The sequence below is a fragment of the Salarias fasciatus genome, chromosome 16 (genome assembly GCF_902148845.1).
Source record: "Salarias fasciatus chromosome 16, fSalaFa1.1, whole genome shotgun sequence".
Taxonomy (NCBI): domain Eukaryota; kingdom Metazoa; phylum Chordata; class Actinopteri; order Blenniiformes; family Blenniidae; genus Salarias; species Salarias fasciatus.
This window is the reverse complement of record NC_043760.1, coordinates 15,361,528-15,381,210: the sequence shown is the minus strand read 5'-3', so window position 1 is coordinate 15,381,210 and position 19,683 is coordinate 15,361,528. Positions and strand designations below refer to the sequence as shown.

Below are 19,683 nucleotides of genomic sequence, written 5' to 3'. Positions count from 1 at the left end.
TCAATGGCCAAGTGGGTTCTTTGGCTAGATTGTCCTAAAAGAACATCAGAGAGCCTCGTTCTCAGGCTAAAAGATCAGCAATGAGCCTCGTTCTCAGGCTAAAAGATCAGCAATGAGCCTCGTTCTCAGGCTAAAAGATCAGCAATGAGCCTCGTTCTCAGGCTAAAAGATCAGCAGTGAGTCTTGTTCTTAGGCGCCTTGTTTTTTCGTGCACACATTAGATTTTTGTCTTATATGTATTATCTACAATGCCAGATCGGTAGCGGCCTTCATTGACCCCGGATCCTGGACCGAAAAAATGGGAAGAGACCTCGAGGTATGCTTTCAATCTAAAATTTTGCAAGCACATCAGGTACATATTAATGTAAAATAAAATGCAAGTTTATGTGGGCTGTCTTCATTAAGGACGCCTTTCTTTTTTTAGTTGTTTCCTCATCAGTCCTCTGGAAATTGCTGTGGCATCTTCATGCTGATGGTGAGCTTTTTTTTTTTTTGCCCTTGCTTGAATATAATGTCTGAACTTGTTAAAGGTTTATTTTTATTTTACAGTACGCTCTCTGCATCTGCACCTCGTCTCCGCTGACATTCACAGAGGTAAGCTGTTTCAGAGTGTACCACCAAAATACCAATTCCAATGTCCAATTTTTGATTGAGGTTATATTGTATTCTTCTTTAGTGGGAAATGCCAGCACTTCGGCTGTGGTGGTGCATCCAGCTGATGGAGAGATTCTGCACAGAAGGGTATGGTTGGTGCTAAAGACAAGCTAGCCCTGCTGGCATCATAGTCACAGTTGCAAGTGAACGTTGCTCACTGTAGTCATCTGTATCGATCACCCTGTGACTGGACGGTCTGAACAGAGAGGTAGTATACAAGTGGAGTGCATTCACAATGATATTACTTTTTATAGGCATGGGCATCGATTTGCCTTCTGGACAGAGGAAGCATCCCTTCTCCTCCAGGGAACTCTCCAGCCTGTCTTCAGGGTGCCGAAGGCAACCTCTTCCAAGCCTTTGCCAAGTCCAGCGGAACAGGTGGAAGAGGACAACAATGAGGTAACCATTTGTAGAAATGTAACCACACAATGTTGATGGTGGAACTATTTGTTGCTATATAGTTTTGGATGGATGGTGTCCTTGTAATGTGATGTTCATGTTTTCCTTTAAAGGCTGAGGCTGACAGGTGCTTCTTGTTGGAGGTAATGTTTTTAATTTTCCTTTTTCTTGAAACACATAACTGGAAGTAACTGAATTAGTAAGTACAGTCACAGGCAGCTCCATCAGGGCAGAAAGCAGCATTATTGTGTAGTGAGTGAAGTAATTGTTGTGAAACACACAATTCAGTACATTTCGCATTTTCAGTGTGTACATTTCTGGAACTTAATGTACAAATTTTGTATCATCATCGTCGGCTCATCTACATTTTACAGTTGCCAACATGTGTCCTAGTGGACATATTTCAAGAAGTTGTCCTCAGTGAAGGTGACGCCGCAATCTGCAGACTGGCTCTGGTGTGCTCCACTTTGAGAGACCTTGTGTCTACTGAACATTTCAGGAGGCGAGCGCACTTTAAGTGGCTTCACAGTAAGTACTTCATTAAATAATACAATTATAAATACAGTTACTTTTTTCTGTTGTCACATATTTTTCACTAGCTGCATGTATGTGTTTTTGTTTTTGTTTTGTTTTTTCCCTTTCCACAGGTGTTTGCACATGGAGCAGATTCTCTGAAAATTACAGAAAGGAGTACTGGAGAATGTACACCATCGAGATCTGCCAAGAATGTGGAGAGCAATACAAAGAAATGCCACGAGGTATGCTAACTGTATAATCTTATATTTGTGTCATTACAGATACTGAAAATCTCACTGAAGAAAATAGCGCTCAGAGGCCATTCTTCTGTTCTGTTTTTTCTACAGGATATGTTGGCAGAGGGAAAAGAGGAGAAGTGCTAGCCTTCTATTCAGAGGAGAGGAACCCAGGCTACTGCAGTCACTTCTGCAGCCAAATGTGCTAAAATCAGTCAGTTGTGCAGTCTGGGGTATTTTTATTTTATTTTTTAAATTTTATTTTATATCTGTTATTAATCCCATTTCACACAGTTTGTCCCCATCTGCTGGTACAAAAACTTTTGATATGAGAAGTTAATCCCTTAATAATTAAATGACTATTTTCTTTGTTGACTGATAGGTCACAACAGGTGAATGTGAACGGCGTTCTTTCTACAGTTAAGAACTACAGTACTGGGGTTCCTCAAGGAGCTGTTATTTCTCTTCTTTTTACTTTGTACACATGATTATAGAAGCACTCAATCTAATAACTTCATTTTCAGATGATATTGCAATTTTAAGTCTTTTACGTGTCAGTGAGTGCCCATCAATGTACCACAATGAAATCAAAACCTTTAAGGCTTGGTGTGATAACCGTCATCTTACTTTGAATACAAGGAAAACAAAAGAGATGATATTCGATCCTAAATGTGATTGTATGCATGAACTGGTAGCAATAAATGATTTTTCAATTAAACAGGTCTGTTCTTTAAGTATTTAGGCATTTTTATTGATAAATCATTTAAATGGAATGAACTGCTGTTGTTGAAATTGCAGTGATGTGATCTGATGTGGCACTTTGTCCAAGACATTTCTTTTAGGACAATAAAGTTAATCTGAATTGTGTGATTGTGTAAACCTGCATAAGGCTGTGGGCTGGCTCCTTCCCTGCTGCTTGGTTTCTTTCCTCAGCGCCATGGCACCAGTTCCTCAGATTTCAGCATCCATTGTTTATTTCTTTTCATGTTTTGTACGTTAATAAATCCCCTTTTATTTTTGCAATCAATCCAGTGTCATTTCCTGAGAAAATTACAACTTTGACTCAACATTCTGCATGTATTGATGCACAGGTAGATAACATACAGACACTACCTAACATGCCCCAGGCCTTGGAGAGCGCCACCACCTGGTCAAAATCTTGTTTTCATTTTCCCTGGCATCCCCCATTGACACTTTGAAAAAAAAGTCTGAGAACCATGATTTTTGACCGGGTGGGGGCGCACTCTGTGACAGGGGAGGATGTACCATGGGCGGCCACACACCTCCAGAGCATGCCCCCGTGACACTGAAAAGTCAGAGAACCATGACTTTGACCGGGTGGCGGTGAGGACTGGCCCAAAATGTCTCACCGCGCTGGGCAAGAACTCCGGCGAATGCCTCGGCATTAGCCCTGATGCCTCCTGCTGAGCTAGCCTGTCACATCGCCATCTGGTTAGTGGTTACTGAAATTGAACGAAAATTTAAATAAAGTTTTTTTTTTTAAGGTGGAGCAAATGTGAACTTGCGCAGTACGGATCGTGTAGTTTCTTTGTTGGTTTGTTTTGTTTTTGGGGTTAAAAATGCCGTAAAATGCATTGAATTACGAGTACCGGAAGTGACGCACTTTCCACACATGCGCAGTACAAATCAGGTTTCCGGTACGGATCGGGTACCCACAAGGACGGCAGCTCAGTTACATGAAGACAGACGAGCGTCGTAAAGCAGCGTGTCCTGTTGTTTTACGACAGTTTTGCGACACTCAGTTGCCAGGTCCACTTGTGTTATGAGCTTTTAATAAATTGTATCTATTTTCCTTCAACTTGTCCAGGCTCATGAAAAGATATTTATTAAATATATACATATTCATAATACTACTTCAGTACTTGCTTCTTATAAGCTATGTGCTCACAAAAATTCAAATGTCAAACAAAATCAGAGCTGCTTCTCACACAGTCCAATAGCAATAGCAAATAAATAAATAAATAAATAAATAAATAAATAAATAAATAAATAAATAAATAAATAAATAAAATTAAGTAATATAGCAATATATCACAGAATTGTGAAATATTCTATTGAATTCACAAATGTCTCACAGTAGATGTTTTCAATGTGCAGTGTGTGCGTGTGTGCGTGCGTGCTTGCGTGCGTGTGTGTGAATCAATGAATGTGTGAATTTAAGGTGCTTCTGGCTCTGAAAAAAAAAATGTGATTCTGAGTCTGTTTTTGATTTGATACACATGTAGCCTGCTGGAGGGCAACAGGTAAAACCAGTGGAAATGGTAGCCATGTTATTTTCTCGCCATCTTTAAAGAAAGTGCTCATACCAGAGCCCTACGTCTCCTCCTTGTTGGAGTTTTTATGCCTGTTACTGATTCAGCCAGGAGCTCGTAGTGTGTCAAGGCCCACTCTCCTTTCATCAGTCCAGAAAACCTCTGAAAAATCTGCCTTCAAGTATTTATTAACCCAGTCTTGATGTTTCAGCTCATGTGTCTTGTTCAGTGGTTGAGAGATTTCAAACTTCCTCACCCTGCCATGTCTCTGAGCTCTGAACACCTAAAGAGTAGTCCAGCTTACATCTCTGTCAATAATTTTCTAGCTCCACAAAAAAAAGTCACACATTCTTGGGTTAAGAAGAAATGATCCACCAACTCAGTGAACATAAACGTTTTATTTCTAACATTTGAAATTCCAAAATGGCAAATGGCCACAAAATACAGCACTTTTTTAAATTATTATTATAAAAAAAGGCCACCATTGGTCATGCTTATTCATTTATAACAAACAAACAACCTGTAAACAACAACATTTAAACAGTTTAACGTAAAACATGTTTCAAACAGGTGCAAATTTTTAACAGCATGAATGACTGGTAACAAACTGAGAAGAAGCTTTTTTTGTTTTGTTTTGCTTTGTTTTTTTTTTTTCCATTTCTTTCATTACAATCAGAAAGCAGGCTTTCCTCTCAACCTTTCATTCAGAATCAGTAACTCATTTTCACTGAGTACCTCAGTGGCAAAATCTTCAGTGGGAGCTCCTCCCAGGTGTTGATGTATGGGAACAACTTCTCTGTGAATGTGCACCTGAACGTGTGTATGACTGTGTTATCATCTGCATCCAGGAAGGCCAACAATCCACTGTCGTAGTTCAGCTTCACTCTGACCCTCTGGGGCAGAGGCCCCCTGTGTGGGACCACAGAGACCACGTCTGGAAGGGAGTATGCTGTGAATCTGCCCTTGCACAACCTCAACATCCACAACCCAGACTGGATGTTACTGCTCCCCTGGACATCCTCGGTACACACACCCAGTGCCCACACTGGATTGTTCCCCACCTCCACATCCCACCTGTGAGTCCCTGAGGTGAAGCCCACCCGGCCCAGGACGCAGTGGTGTTTCTTCTCCAGAGCACCGGAGGGGGCGGGATGTGGCGGTCTGGGGCCACACCACACACTGCTCAGATCCTCAGACAGCTTGAGGTCCTGGTGGGCGGTGTTGGGGTTCAGGATCACGGGATAGAAGTCCGCGAACCTTCTCATTTTGGACCACACATGGAAGCTCACGTTCTCCAGGTGTTTGGCCACATCCATGTTTGCGTGCTTGGCCTCCTTTGGCTCCGGTAGGGGACGCTGCGCTTTCTCTTTGAGCTCCTCAACTTTCAGTAAGAAGGACGGGTCATCCTGTTTCAGCGCTTCTTCTATGGCACTGATGGTACTTTCCAGGAGTGATATTTCCCGGTCCAGCTCGCTGATCTCCTTCAGCTTCAGCGCCTCCTCGCGTCTCACCGCTGCTATCCTGCTCTCCTCCTCTTGGCTCAAAAAGTCCCGCAGCAAATCGAACTCCCTCCGTATCTTCTCCTGCGTGTCCTGGGATTGGCTCCTGATGTCAGCCTTCTCCCAGCTGTCTTTGGTGGTCATGAACTCTTCCAGCTTCTCGCGTAAAGCGGGCAGGTGCCGCACCAGGTCGCAGCGGCGTCTGTCCGCCGCCTCATCCACGGGGACGCACGCGTGATTCCGGTGCTGCGCGGTGCGGCTGCAGACCACGCACAGCGGGATGCGGTCGTCCGTGCAGTACAGCTTGAGCCTCTCGTGGTGCTGGTTGCAGATCACCCCGGACTCCATCTCCAGGAGGAAAGTATCGCACAGGTTCTTGAGCGCCAGGTTGCGGAAGGGCGCGCTGCGCGCGGACACGGCTTTGCAGACCGGGCACTCGCGCTGGCGTTTGGTCTTCCACCACTGGGTCACGCAGGAGTTACAGAAGCTGTGGCTGCACTTCAGAATCACTGGGTCCTTGAAGATTTCTCGGCACACCGGGCACTGCAGATCCTCGTGTGGGAGCGACAACACAGACGCCATGGCCCCGCTGAGCTTTCAGTTTACCTTTAACTTTCCTTTAGTCCGCAGACTGATCATACATTCGCCCCAGCTCCGCCTCCAGACCCGAATGAGAAACTGTGAGGTGGGAAATAACCTCGATGTACCATGTTTCAGTTTTTTTCTCACTCAGGCGTTTACCAGCATAACAATATGGAAAGGTAACCTGAAGCACATTATCTCTCCTGACAAATGGAAGAGCACATAAAACAAAATCTCTCATTTACTGTCAGTGATACAAAGGAAAAAAAATCCTCACACAAACTCCCAAATGCAATGATGGAAGAAACGCAGCCTTCTAAGCTTTTGTTTGTTTTGGTCTTTAAAGTGTGACTGGGTAAATATATGAAGAAAAAAATATTATTCTTTACAATTCAAGGCTATTCGTCTACTGTACTGCCTTATCACGTGCAGGGTCCAGTCCCACACACACAACCACACACACTCACATTCACACTAATGTGAGTCACTAATTAACCTCAAATGGATGTCTCAGGAAAGTGAGAAGAGACTGGAGTGCCTGTAAAACATACAAAACTACACACAGAAAGGCCCAGGCAGTATTTAAACATGATATGATAATATTTGCGACCAGAAATCCTGGAGTACTCCGAGAGGAGCAGATCAGTTCAGTCCACATCATCAATATTACCTCCCTGACTGGCTGATAGCTCCGATTCACCAAGTTGTTGTTGTTGTTGTTGTTGTTGTTGTTGTTATTGTTGTTGCTGCTGCTTTTAAAAACCCCGTCTCAGCTGTCATACATGTATGTCAGTGAAATATATTCACTATATACGACAGTGAAACACAGAAAAGAGCTACACATAAGTGCCGAAAGTGAGTCGTCAATCCTCAATAATTGTATCTTCCTCCATTCAGACTAAAACCCCACATTTTTAATCTACTTAGCTTATTTATTTATTCTATTGTTACTATGTACTTCTAACTTATTTAACTTTTTTACTTTAAGATCTTATCTTACTTATTTCCTATTAACTTTGTATCATGTTTTTTTATGTTTTTAGCTGCTTAACTCCAGTGTTTCCTGAGGGGGGGTCCTTCACACCGGGAGTTGGTCCCGGTCCTCTGCTGGGGTCACTGCGCTCGAGTCCTCTGGTCACGGCTGGCCTGGGGGTCCCAACAATTCGGTGTGCGGGTTCCCCTTGGTCGGATGGGGTCGGGGGTCGAGCGCTGGGGCCCCAGTATTAATGACCTTCGCCTTCTCCTGGTGTGGACGGCCCCACTGGTTTTCCCATGATGCTTAGTGCCATGCCATGTCTCCTCTGCGTTGCTGTGCGCAAAAATTGTGTGTGTGTGTGTGTGTGTGTGTGTGTGTGTGTGTGTGTGTGTGTGTGTGTGTGTGTGTGTGTGTGTGTGTGTGTGTGTGTGTGCGTGCGTTGTTTTTATTAATAGGAAAAGTGCTCTACAAATAAAGTTTGATTTGATTTGATTTGATTTGATTTGAGTAGTTAATGTGGCTGTTGTCTTTAGTCACCAGCTTGTTACACAAACTGTCTTTAATCAGTGAACTTTAGTCTTTTGAGGCACCTAAATGCAGACTTAATTATAACCCCCCTGCTCTTAACACTGACACTATTGTACCCCTTTACATTTTCTGACAGAAGACAGTGTTGAGTGGGGGTCCGAGGGGAGAAGCGGATATGAATGAATGAACTGAAGGAATGAACGCTCCCGTTAATTATTAATAGTGGAGATGAATGTAAACACAGGGATGAAGAAAACCGTTGAAAGATTGACTACGAGAAATCTGGAGGAGTTTCAAGGAGCAGTTTCCCTGCTCTGCAGTGACACCACACACTGGAAAATCAGAAAATCTTGTGCTGCCTGTCTTTTGCTGCCTTTAAGTGTGTGGTCCTTGAATCGAGGAAGAAATCCTTTAGTGTATCAAGCTTTAAGTGAGTATTGTAACATAAAGTGTCAGCTAACTTTAAATATTTGTCTGTTAAGAAAACCATGAAAACCAGACATTTAGTGAATTTCCATGAATCATATTTTGATGGATATATGTCTGGGTCATTGTCCCCAGAACTGCTGTTCTTGCCTTGTGGGTTGTTCCTATAGTCCACATTTCTAAACTACTCGGTCCAAGTCAAGATTGTGTGGTGCTGAAGCTGACTAGGCAGGGACCAGTGTGCAAACAGAGAGAAACAGACAATCACACAGATTCACACAGACTTATGCTTTTGGACTCCAGACAGCCCAGCTGAATTCAGACCCACAACATTGTCATTAGGCCAGACTGTTTCTTTTGTTTCATTTCCTTAACCCATTTGTGCCCAAATTTTTTTCAGAGTTGTAAGGCATATCATTTTATCAGTTGAGTCCAGTTGAATCAAGTTATGTATTTATTATTTCCATTTTGTACTTTTTTTTGAAAAAAATTGCATTTTTATGACTGGCAACAATTGTTGCCAGTGGGCACATACATAGTCACTCGGTCAAATGTCACCTATAATACAGGAATGACAATAATAACAAAATAATATAATAATATAGTCAGAATAACAATAACAATAAGATGGAGCCTCAGGTTCTCCCTGCATAAAATTCCAAACAACAAACAATTTGAAATGTTTTTTTTATTCTCATTTTTTTTTCCCTCAAAACCTCAGCAAACAGTTTTTTTCTTAGAATGTCTAAAAACACATACTACATAAAATTTCTTGCCATACATGCCATTATCTTTCAAACATGTTCTACTCATTGTGGTACTTCTTGAAGCACTCCTCATGTGGTGGAACATCAAACTTTCCACGTGCTAATGATGTGCGCCGCCACAGTTCTTGCATCGTTTCTACCTAGTGATGGGTAAATCAGGCCTCCTGAACCACTTTACGTGGTTCCCATTTTCTGTGGTCACGAGTCTCTTGGTTTTAAAGTGGAGGCTGAAGGACTGACAATGAAGTGTGCTTTCACACAATTCTTGAACAGACAGCACCATCTAGTGGCTTCAGACAGTACGGACAGTGGTTCATGAGGCCTCGTTTGCCTCTCACTAGTTGCACCTGCTGCTGTTGAAGGCCCAGTGGTTGAAACTATCAAACCAGTTATCAGCAATGCCTTTGAAGATCTTCTGCCCTGCCTAATTGTCTTTGTTCCATGGAAGAGGATCTGGGCTGTCAGCCTCTGGAAGCAGAGGAGATCCTTCTGCCCGCTTTTCCAGGACCTAAATGAATGACAGAGCAAGCATGACAGATGTAAGAATGCGCCATGTTTTAGTTCACATTTGATTTTATTGATGAATCATCAATATCGATCTTTCTAAAGCATCATATGTAGAATATTATGGAAAAGCAATATCACAGTTTAGTTTCTGATGTTGGTCTGGATATCATCACTGTTGCTCTGGTCGACTGAAGAGCAGTAGTGATGATGACCTCTAGTCAAACATCACAAACTCGACTGTGATATTGCTAAATAGCATCCATCCTATCCCCAGGGGTGGGGTGGGGGGGGGGGGGGTGGGGGGGGGGGGGGGGGCATTGGTTATGAAAAGTACTTGAGTGCCAAGAGAAATGCACCTCCAACTGAACAGCAACATTTTTTACTTCAGTGAAACACAAGCTAATGTTAGCTAGCAACAAAATGATATATGATAACATATAAAAACCCTAAACACACAGGCCTTGAACACCTGTGAACTTATTTAGCTTGAAAGAGTATACTAAGAGGACTAAAATGAGACACTGTACATCATTCTATAAATTTAAATAAGTAAATTAGGAGCAATCCTGCAGACAGTGTTTTCCTTCAGTTAGTGACAAGCCATGTGCCCATTGGCAACTTTTGTTGCCGCTCATAAAAATAAGTCCATGAACAAAAAAATATTTATCCTAGGTACAATTTTTAGGTTCAGGGTTACTCGAGAGACTTGAATGATTAAATAATTATAAATATGGTTGTTGGAAAATCATAAGAAATGTTTGAAAATTACCTCTTTCCAGGCAGATTTGCGTCCACCATGTCTTCAGCCGGAAGGAGCAGGAAGCAGATGATGTCATGTGACAGGAAGCACTTGGAAATGATTTTTTGAAAATGAAAACCTTTGCCTAAGTGGTCTACTAGCATATAAGTGGGAAAAGTTGCATTAATACCTTTGAGATTTTTTATTGTGAGTCAAAAATGACAGTGATAAACTTTGGCAACAATTGTTGCCAGTGGGGCAAAACGGGTTAATCCATCATTATTTGCATTTATTTTAGAATGCATTGTGCAGGTTTTGTTTTAAAATTGTTAGGACCCCGGTTGTATGTGGGGAGGGCTGTAGCCTCCTCAGGTGCTTTCTCTCCCCTTTACTGTGTGTGTGTATGTGAGAGAGATATTTCTGATTGACTGGCCAGGGAAGAAGATAAAGGAAAAAAGGCTTCCAGCTGCCAGGGGTCCAGGGACTTTCTTTTTGCATTTCCACCCAATGCCAGCATCATCAGACGCAGTGTTCTCTGTGCATTAGTGGTGAGTGTGGGTATCCTTTGGCTGAGGAAACTTTAGGGTCATTTAGTATTGTTTTGCTGATCTGTTCATCACTGTAAATAGAGAACTGCAACAGTTTACACTGCAAAAAAGGGTGGCTCAAATACAAGATATCAAGACTAAATTAAAAAAAATGCTCTTTAAACTAGTGAAGTTATCCATTTGTGCAGCAAGTAAATTTGACAAATTTGACTTAAAAACAGAACTTGGTAGGCTATAAGAATTTCAAATTAATAAATAAGTCTATCTTAAATGTATCTTGAATCAAGTGGGATGAGATATTTTGACTGAAAACAAGACACATGAACTTGGTAAGATTTGGAATTTTTGCAGTTTTTGTAGTGTACAATTAATTAATAGTGAGAGGGTCTTTTGTTTGGGACTGCCTCCCAATTTTCTCTTGTTTTCCATTTAGGAGTTGTCTTTTTTTTCTTTTGTGAAATCTTTAGGAATACTCTGAAGATTTTAGATCCACGCCCTATCCCTACCATTTACAAAGTGAGATAAGCTCATAAATACCTTTTTTGTGTCTGTTCCTCCAGTGGCTGGATCCCAGCTGTCAGCATCGTAGTTAGCTTAGCTCAACTGCTGGAGGTGAAGAGGAGACAGAGCTGGACTGATGAAAGTGGACAAAATGCTCCTTCCAGTGGTCCAGGGGACGGCGTATTAGCACGTCAAGTAAAACCGAATGGCTATAAAACATTTTAAAAGACGTGTTTTCTTTTCAATCCGTTAAAATAACGTTTTTATACACACAGATCAGAGCACAGTGCTCCGCGGAAGGATATACCGGAGCACAGTGGCTGAGTCTATGGCTTCTACTTCCATGCTCCGGTATATCCTTCCGCGGAGCACTGCGCATGCGCAGGTATGTGTGTATCAAAACGTTATTTTAACTGATAGGGATAGGGATAGGGCGTGGGTCCAAAATCTTCGGTGTATTCCTTTAATCTTTTGTTTATCAGGAAGGGCACATTTTTTAAATCTACTTATATTTAAGGAAATATGGCATTCAACAACAGAATTTCTTTCGTTATTTGCAAGAGATTTTGTCATAAGGGATACCACAATTCTTCAGTGCCAAAATATTTCAGATTTAGAGAAACAGCTCTTTTTACCAAAATATGGCAAGTCTATAAGCATTTTCTATGATATCCTTAAGTCGTATAACACCACAAACACTGACTCTCTGAAAGGCTTGTGCAAAAGAGAATTCAGTTGATGATTCAGCTGATGATGGCTGGAGTGATGCTTGGAACAATGCAAAAACGCTGAGTGTTTTCAACCGAGTGAGAGCCATGCAACTTAAGATCTTACACAGGGCCCATATATCTCCCTTGCAACACCACAAATTCAATTCTAATTCATCTCCACGGTGCCCCAAGTGCAAAATAGAAAATAGTTTCACATATTGTCTGTGGTATTGTAGAAAACTACAGCATTTTGGCAGGTTATAAGGCAGGAAATTAACAAAAGTTTGTCTATTAATAGTAATAATAACATTTTGTCTATTAATAGTAATATTAACCCTTTGCATCTACTACTTGGCGTACTTGACATGTCTGACATTGACAAATATAAAAGAAAACTTTACCAAATACTTGTTATCTGTGCTACAAAAAGTTTTCTTTTGCTATGGATAGCAAATAAAGCTCCATCTAAGGCTCAGTGGCAAAGGGTAATACTTGAATTTGTTGAATTGGACTATATGACATGTAAATTGCACAGCAAAGATGATGTTTATCGGAAAACATGGGCGCCTTTTCTATCATATATTGGTTTGAATATTTCCACCCCTAAAATTACTCTCAAAAACAGAAAAAGACGCATTTCAATGTTTATTGATATTATTATCATTATTATTATCATTGTTCTCATCATTTGTAGTAGTAGTACAGAACTTAGTGGTCCATGGTAATTAGACCCCCTCTCTCTTTTTCAAGTGGTTCACTCCTCTCTCGCTCTCTCCACTCACCTGCGTCTGCTCTGTGCTTCGCGTCCGTGAAAAGCAGACTCAAATTCAGCAAAGCATTAATTTATTTTGTTGTCAAGTATTGTTTTTTAGGAACAGTATTAAACAAGGTGAGCTTCTTCCTGCTTTTTTTTTTTTTTTTTGGCACAAATAATTTACCACCATGTCATCAAGTAAAACTTGTTAAATCCCACCCCTTCTCCAATATTCAATTATCAATTATATAATTATTTCCAAATTCTATCAATCCTGTCTATACATACACATTCAGTGGTCTGCTTTTGTAATGCTATTGTAATCTTAATTTGACATCCGTAAAATATGTATGTATTTATTTATTTATTTATTTATTTATTTATTTATGTCACAGAAATCAGTCATGTCCTGCACTCTCCTGTCCTCTTGAGAATCCAATTCAGAAAATCCTAATTGTGTCTTTTTCCAATCAGAAACAACTTCGACTTCATCCTGTTCTGCAGCTTGTCCTTGTGGCTTCATCTGGACTGTTTCACATTGCTGGATTATTTTCACCCGGAGAACACGATGCAGCCACCAGATGGCGCTCTGAGCCACCCTGGACGTCTTGCTCCAAAAAACTTTTTCAGTTTTCATTTTTCATGAGCCTTTGATAGAATTGTTTATTTTAATGCATTATGCTGCAAAGGCTTCAAATCTGTGTTTAAAATGAGAAAAAAAATAGTATTATATTATATTATATTATATTATATTATATTATATTATATTATATTATATTATATTATATTATATTATATATTAAAAGCTGAGATGTGTGGAATCCTCCCCTGCAGTGAAGCATGAGCCTTTTCAGAATCAGATCTACAAAAATAAGGAACCTAAAGGATGTGCAGCCACATCCTAAAAAAATTAAAAAATAAATAAATAAATAACATTGCATAGACAAAGAAAAAGTAGAGGTCTTTTGGAGACTTTTAGCGTTCATGCCTTTTTGATTTGCTTCCCAATTTTACCTTTGTTTATCAAATTGTTAAATCTCCTCATTTATAACAAGAGAAATCACATTCAAGTTGAAGTGGTATGAGGTCATTTTAAGGGAAATACAGTTTTGTCATAACGTGGCTTGTATGTATTTTGAGTTTTTCCAAACAGTTTTAATTATAAAAAACAGAAAATTCAATCAAATATGGAAATATTTTTCATCCTGTAGTACTCACTCTTGTATATTTTGATTGCATAATGCCACCTTTGCCTTAGTAAATTAAAACACCCTGCATGCTCAACACTGTCCAATGCATCTCTTCCTGCTTTTTCTTAATGACATCCATGAATTTACCATCCTGTGCAATGTCATAAACAAAAATGTTTGTTTAGAGCTGAGATCAGGAACAGAGCCTGGTAATCTCTGGTCTACAGATGAGAATTCACTGGGTTGGCATACTGCAGAAAATGACAATCACATCATTAGTGTTGAAAAAGGAAATGCAAAAGCTATACAGTGCAGATGATGATAACAGTATGATGACTACAAAAAAAGTACTTCTACAAACTGACAATCGTATTATTAGTTACATAAAAGGCTGAGAATATGATACAACTGTTGACAATGGATTGAATTATTACTGTAAAAACAGTTCAGAAACTGTTCAAGAGATGATGCATAACTTAAAGGAGACTATATGTAGATAATAGGTGTTGAATTATTGCCATAAAACGGCATGAAATCCTTTGGTAATCTCCATAATGACAGTTTAATTATTACTGTAAAAAAAGCTGTTGCTGTATAAAAACAGTAATAGAAAAAGAGCTTGGGACTGAATGCTGTGAATGGAATATTACTGTAGAAGATGGCAATAAGACTATTGTTTTTACAACAGCTTCTTGTGTCTGTTTTTACCAGCATGTGTGTGTTTATAACTGAACATCAGGAAGAATAAGCCACAGCCCTATAGTTTCCTTCTGCAGCTCGATATGGAGAATGGAATCCAACACTGTTGTTAAGTGACATTAGAGAGGGTCGTGGGGTTATAGGGTCGAGAGGTGGGCTGATTACATGGTTATCAGAAAATGTGTGTACTGCCCATCAGTGCTACATCTGTGTTAATAGATGTATGTCAGTAGATGTCGTAAAGCTATGTACAGCTTCAAATCAAATTTGATTGATGTCTTGTATCATATTAACACACAGCAATATTTGAATCATCTAGATTAAAGTAACATTTCCTGTTTGATCATTTTTCTGTCACGTATATTCAGTTTTAGAATGAATATTTGAGCATGCATCTTAAAGTTCCATTCAGAGGGGATCCAAATTCTTTGACATATTTAAGCACATTTTTTTAAGTGACACAATAGTTACTTTGCCTAGTAATCAGTTACATTTAGAATATTGTAACTTTGTTACTGACTTAGTTACTTTTATGAATAAGTTACAAATTACTTTTTGAAAGTAACTTGCCCAACACTGCTTATGATTAACAAAATGTTCTGCTAGTTAGACAAAAAAATATAGAAGTCAAGTCACACATTCTTGTGCCACCTAGTTTTTTTCATAACATTTGCAATTCCAAAATGTCAAATGTTCATGAAATTACAAGAATGATATAACTTTTTTTCTTGAAATAAGGCCGCCACTGGGCAAACCCCAAAGCCGTTTATTTTTGAACAGCACAGAAAATGTGTATATCGCCACCATCGCTGGTGAGAAACCTCTTAGAGTCAAGTAAACAAAGATGCCTTTCATAGAGCAACTTGACCAGTTTAACATCAAACATGTTTCAAACAGGTGTAGTTATAGCAATGAGGATGACAGGTAACCCACTGAGAAGAAGTCTTTTTTTTTCTTTTATTACAAACAGAAAGCAGTTTGTTTTCTCAACCTTTCCGTCAGAATCAGTCACTGTGCTTCAGTGGTAAAGTCTTTGGTGGGAGGCGCCCCCATGTGTTGGTATAAGGGAGCAACTCCAGATCCAGGAAGTACAACCTCTTGTTGTCATCCAGCAGTACTGTAGTGTATTAAGATTCCTTGGCATAGACAAGTCAGCGTGCACAAGCTGACCCCTGAAAATGCGACAGTAATGGTCATTTGTAAACAGAACAGATTAGAATCAAAGATCGTGCAACAGTATGTATTGAACAGTATGTATTATCAGAAGATGTCTACAATTTAAAACTAATCTTGGACCATAACAATAAAATAAGTCCTTAAATCTGAACCTCGAGCTATCTATCTATCTATCTATCTATCTATCTATCTATCTATCACATCAAACTTACATAATAAAATATTTCCATAAATGGTGACAAAAATGCTTTTTTCTTCCTATTGATTCAATAAGTAAACAAAGGAGGTAAAAAATAAAGAACTTATTGATCGCCTGTTGTTAGGCAAACCAGAGAATGTGAGTAAAAGTATGATCTTGATTGGTCCTACCTGTAGCCCCAATGTCAGCTGGGATTGACTCCAGAACATACACCTTTATTTATTCATTTATTCTTTTACTTATTTCTTACACAGTCTATGCTCCAGGTGCCAATTACTAATAAATACAACATTCACAAAACCTTTTTCCCCCCTTTTTAAGTCAACACGAGTCCAGTGGGCTCTCATGCTGTGATCTCTTATGGACTGAGTCAGTTGATGTGTGAACAGCAGTGAAAATACACTGTGGTGAATATTGGTGTATGGATGATTTTTTTAATTATTTTTTTTAATTGAATGTGTACTATATCACCTCTGAGAAGCAGATGAAGCTTGAATATGACTCCGGACAGAACAATGACAAGAAGCAGTCAGCAGCTGGCAGGAGCAGTTACAAGCTGCACATGCAGGGGAGGAAGTGAAAGCTGTCCACACACTCCTGAGAGGACTTGTCAGTGTCTTGTGATGCCCTCAAACATTCAAATCACCAAATTCAGCAGCTTGGTTTTGATCAACATGCACGCTCTGATGACGGTTGATACGATGTATATGGTATTTGATTTACTGGTGTTGAGGTGGAAGTATTAGGTGGGGACGCCTAACACTTTTAAAAGGATGGGCGTGATTGTGACTGAACGTGGGTGGAAATTCCTGGGGTGGAGGTGAAGGACCCTCCTTCCTGGGGAAAATGAAGCAGCCTCCACCCCACAGTCAGTGTGAAGAACATTAAATCCAGCAAAGAAGACTGTTTATCGTTACGGTAATCTGTTTTGAAGGCATTTGTGCTGGTCTTGAATGTAAAACAATGTATTTTTTAACAGTCACTTTCAGTCTTGGGCCAGATCATGGTAGGATTTTAGTTTTCCCACACACAAGCATGAATGTTTTTAGCTTGATTTTGGCCTTGAAGGCCTTTCTGTGAGGGCTCCAGTTACCTCAGTTAAAAAAAAACACAAAAAACATGCATCTGAAATTTGTTGCTGATGTTAATGTGAGTGTGTGTGGTTGTCTGTGTTTCATCTGTCCTGAGAGCCTCAGATAACCTATTGAGACATACATACAGACATACACGCTGAAATGGGGCAGAAAGAAGCAACACTTGTTTAATTCTACCTCCTCTCCAACATTCAATAATCAGATTTTATAATCATACTTCCTGTTCTATTAAGTGAGATCACAATAGTTTTGTGGAGCTTCAAGTTCAGAGGTTGAAACTGTCATATTTCCCAGTAGAAAAATGGACACAACAGTACTGATAAGTGTTGTGTAAAAGCATGATCACACTTGAAGTTTTGTTATTGAAGTGGATATTAGCACAGCTGTGACTTGGATGTGTGCACAAGGCCATATAAGTACAAATAACTCTCAGTTTCATGTGATAAGATTGCTCCTAATACTACCATTATTTGTGGTTTAATAATTTACCCAGGATGCATTGTAAAAGGGGTTTCCATACATTTTGGCACTTCCTCTACAGTGTTTTTAATTGGTTTCCTCTGTGAATCTCCTCAGCTGGAAAGATCTATACACTTGCGCAGAGAAGAATACATGATCACAGCTATCAATCAATTTGAAGAGATGCAGATATAAACCTGCACACACAAACACACACACACACACAAAAGTAGGACAGATTACGTAGCCACTGTAGTAAAAGACAGTTTGTGAAATGGAATTACTTTTCTGTGTGTGTGTGTGTGTGTGTGTGTGTGTGTGTGTGTGTGTGTGGGTTTTGAGCATATTGTGTTGAAGTCAGATGGTCTGTTCCTCGTAGAAAGAACAAGCTCACTACTGTCTCCATGGAAACAGGACAGAGGCAAAGGAAGTCGTCGTTTTGTGTCTGATGGGAAAGAACCAGAGAATCCCCCCTCTCTATTCTATTCTATTCCATTCTATTTCACTTTTTTCATTCTGCGCTAGCCACTATCCACTTTAAGATATCTACTTTAATCTCATTCTGTTCTATTAGAGCATTCTCTATTCAATAAAATTTCACCTCTTTTTCAGGTGTTATAGAGCTTTATCGAGCAAAATCAATCCACAGTTTGTAGAGGGCTCTAAAACCAAATTAGACAAATTAGAAAAAAGTTGTGAAAGCCATGGGCTTTCTGTTTTCCAGATGTGTGCATGCATCCATGTGATAAGTCGAGTGTTAGGGGTGTCTGACGCTGATGAAGACAAAAGTGCCAAAGAAGCTGAGCTGTACATAGGACTTGGTGTTATACACACAGATGTGTGTGCACGTCAAGTATAAGCACCGAGACTGACGCACACGCAGACGTCACTCGTGCTTAATGATCCATGACACCGAATGTCAGTCACACTTGAAAGACGAACATGGTCAACACCGTGGACTTATTAGAAGATCAGCACAGTTCGTCTCAAAGCGATTGACGATGAACACGTGGCGACTGGAGACAGTCCAAGCTAAACGACGTCTGAACCGGCCCTTTACATACCAGCAGAATCTGAGGAAAACAGAAGACATATGCTGAAGACTCAAAGCAATCAATTCGTGAATTAAGATCCCATTGGGCTGCCGCCAAAGCCAGTAGAGTGACCTCTCAGTGGATGAATAAATCAATAACCCAGTCACTCACTTCACCGCCTCTTGATTGCCTCCTACGAGTCAAAACGGACGGCTGCGTCAGAGATCCTCTGACTCTTTGATCAACATACGGGGAATTCAAGTGCGTCAATGCAGATTAGATACCGACATCTAGGTCTTGTGTTGTTGAATACCTGCAGGGATTATTGAGATTAACTGTCATATCTGGAAAATCACAACCATCTTTTACGGTCCTGGCTGTGTGCTTTGCCCTGTCTTCCGTCTTCATGTTTTCTTTTCACCATGTATCCCTCATGATTTTCATGTTTCGGTCATTTTTTTAACGTCTCAGATTCATGTTTAGAGGAACATCTTTACCCTCTTTAGTGGTTGTTTATTGCTCTCCATTCTCATGTCCTCCTCTCTGCTCTTTCGCGTCCCCGATTGCCTTCAGATTCTTGTCAGCTGTGCCTCATCGTCTCCCTGCTCTCTGAATGTGTACTTTGTCACCTCCAGTCGGTTTGTCTGCTGTTGAAGCTCCTTGCGTGTTCTCTGTCCAGTCAACAGGAATTCGTTGTATAATCCACAAAAGGGTTTTCAGTTTTTCAGAAGCTCACTTCTTTTTCCTAATTGAAGTGCGGACATACTTTTGGTATTTTAAACTAGTATTTTTGTGGGTATAAACTTTTAAATGTTTATGCTTTTTCATTGAAAACACGGTAAGAAATATTTTGTTGGGTTTTCAGAAAAAAAAATTATTTAGAAAAATACTTCACATTTTTCTTGGCTTTTTGTCCAAAAAGAATTCATAAGAGAGCTCTTATTTTTCTTTTTAAGATATATATTTTTATATTCAAGAGCCATGACGTCTATCATTATTTCTTGGCACAGATTTTGAAGTTATTTTTGTACCACTGATGGGTGAACAGAGATTATTCAAGGCTTGTTGAGTAACCGCTGAGTTAGGATCTGAATTTCAGTTTTTGATGATGGAGATATAATTTCGTTTGATAAATGACATTTCTGTCAATAAACGAGGAGGCAAAATTTTGATTTCAAAATTAAGAGGAATTTGATGTATCATTTAGGCATCATCTA

General features: G+C 39.9%; 1 protein-coding gene across 1 annotated transcript; it reads right to left on the bottom strand.

Annotated features, from left to right (window-relative positions):
- Positions 1-4,561: 4,561 nt before the first annotated feature.
- Positions 4,562-6,159, bottom strand: LOC115403386 (tripartite motif-containing protein 35-like). Its single transcript, XM_030112250.1, has one exon. It carries the CDS (start codon positions 6,157-6,159, stop codon positions 4,789-4,791), a length of 1,371 nt encoding a protein of 456 aa, XP_029968110.1. The 3' UTR covers positions 4,562-4,788.
- Positions 6,160-19,683: the final 13,524 nt, after the last annotated feature.

Bases quoted from the DNA above. Each gene is read 5' to 3' on its own strand.
- LOC115403386 (XM_030112250.1), bottom strand. From the start codon at position 6,159: ATGGCGTCTGTGTTGTCGCTCCCACACGAGGATCTGCAGTGCCCGGTG.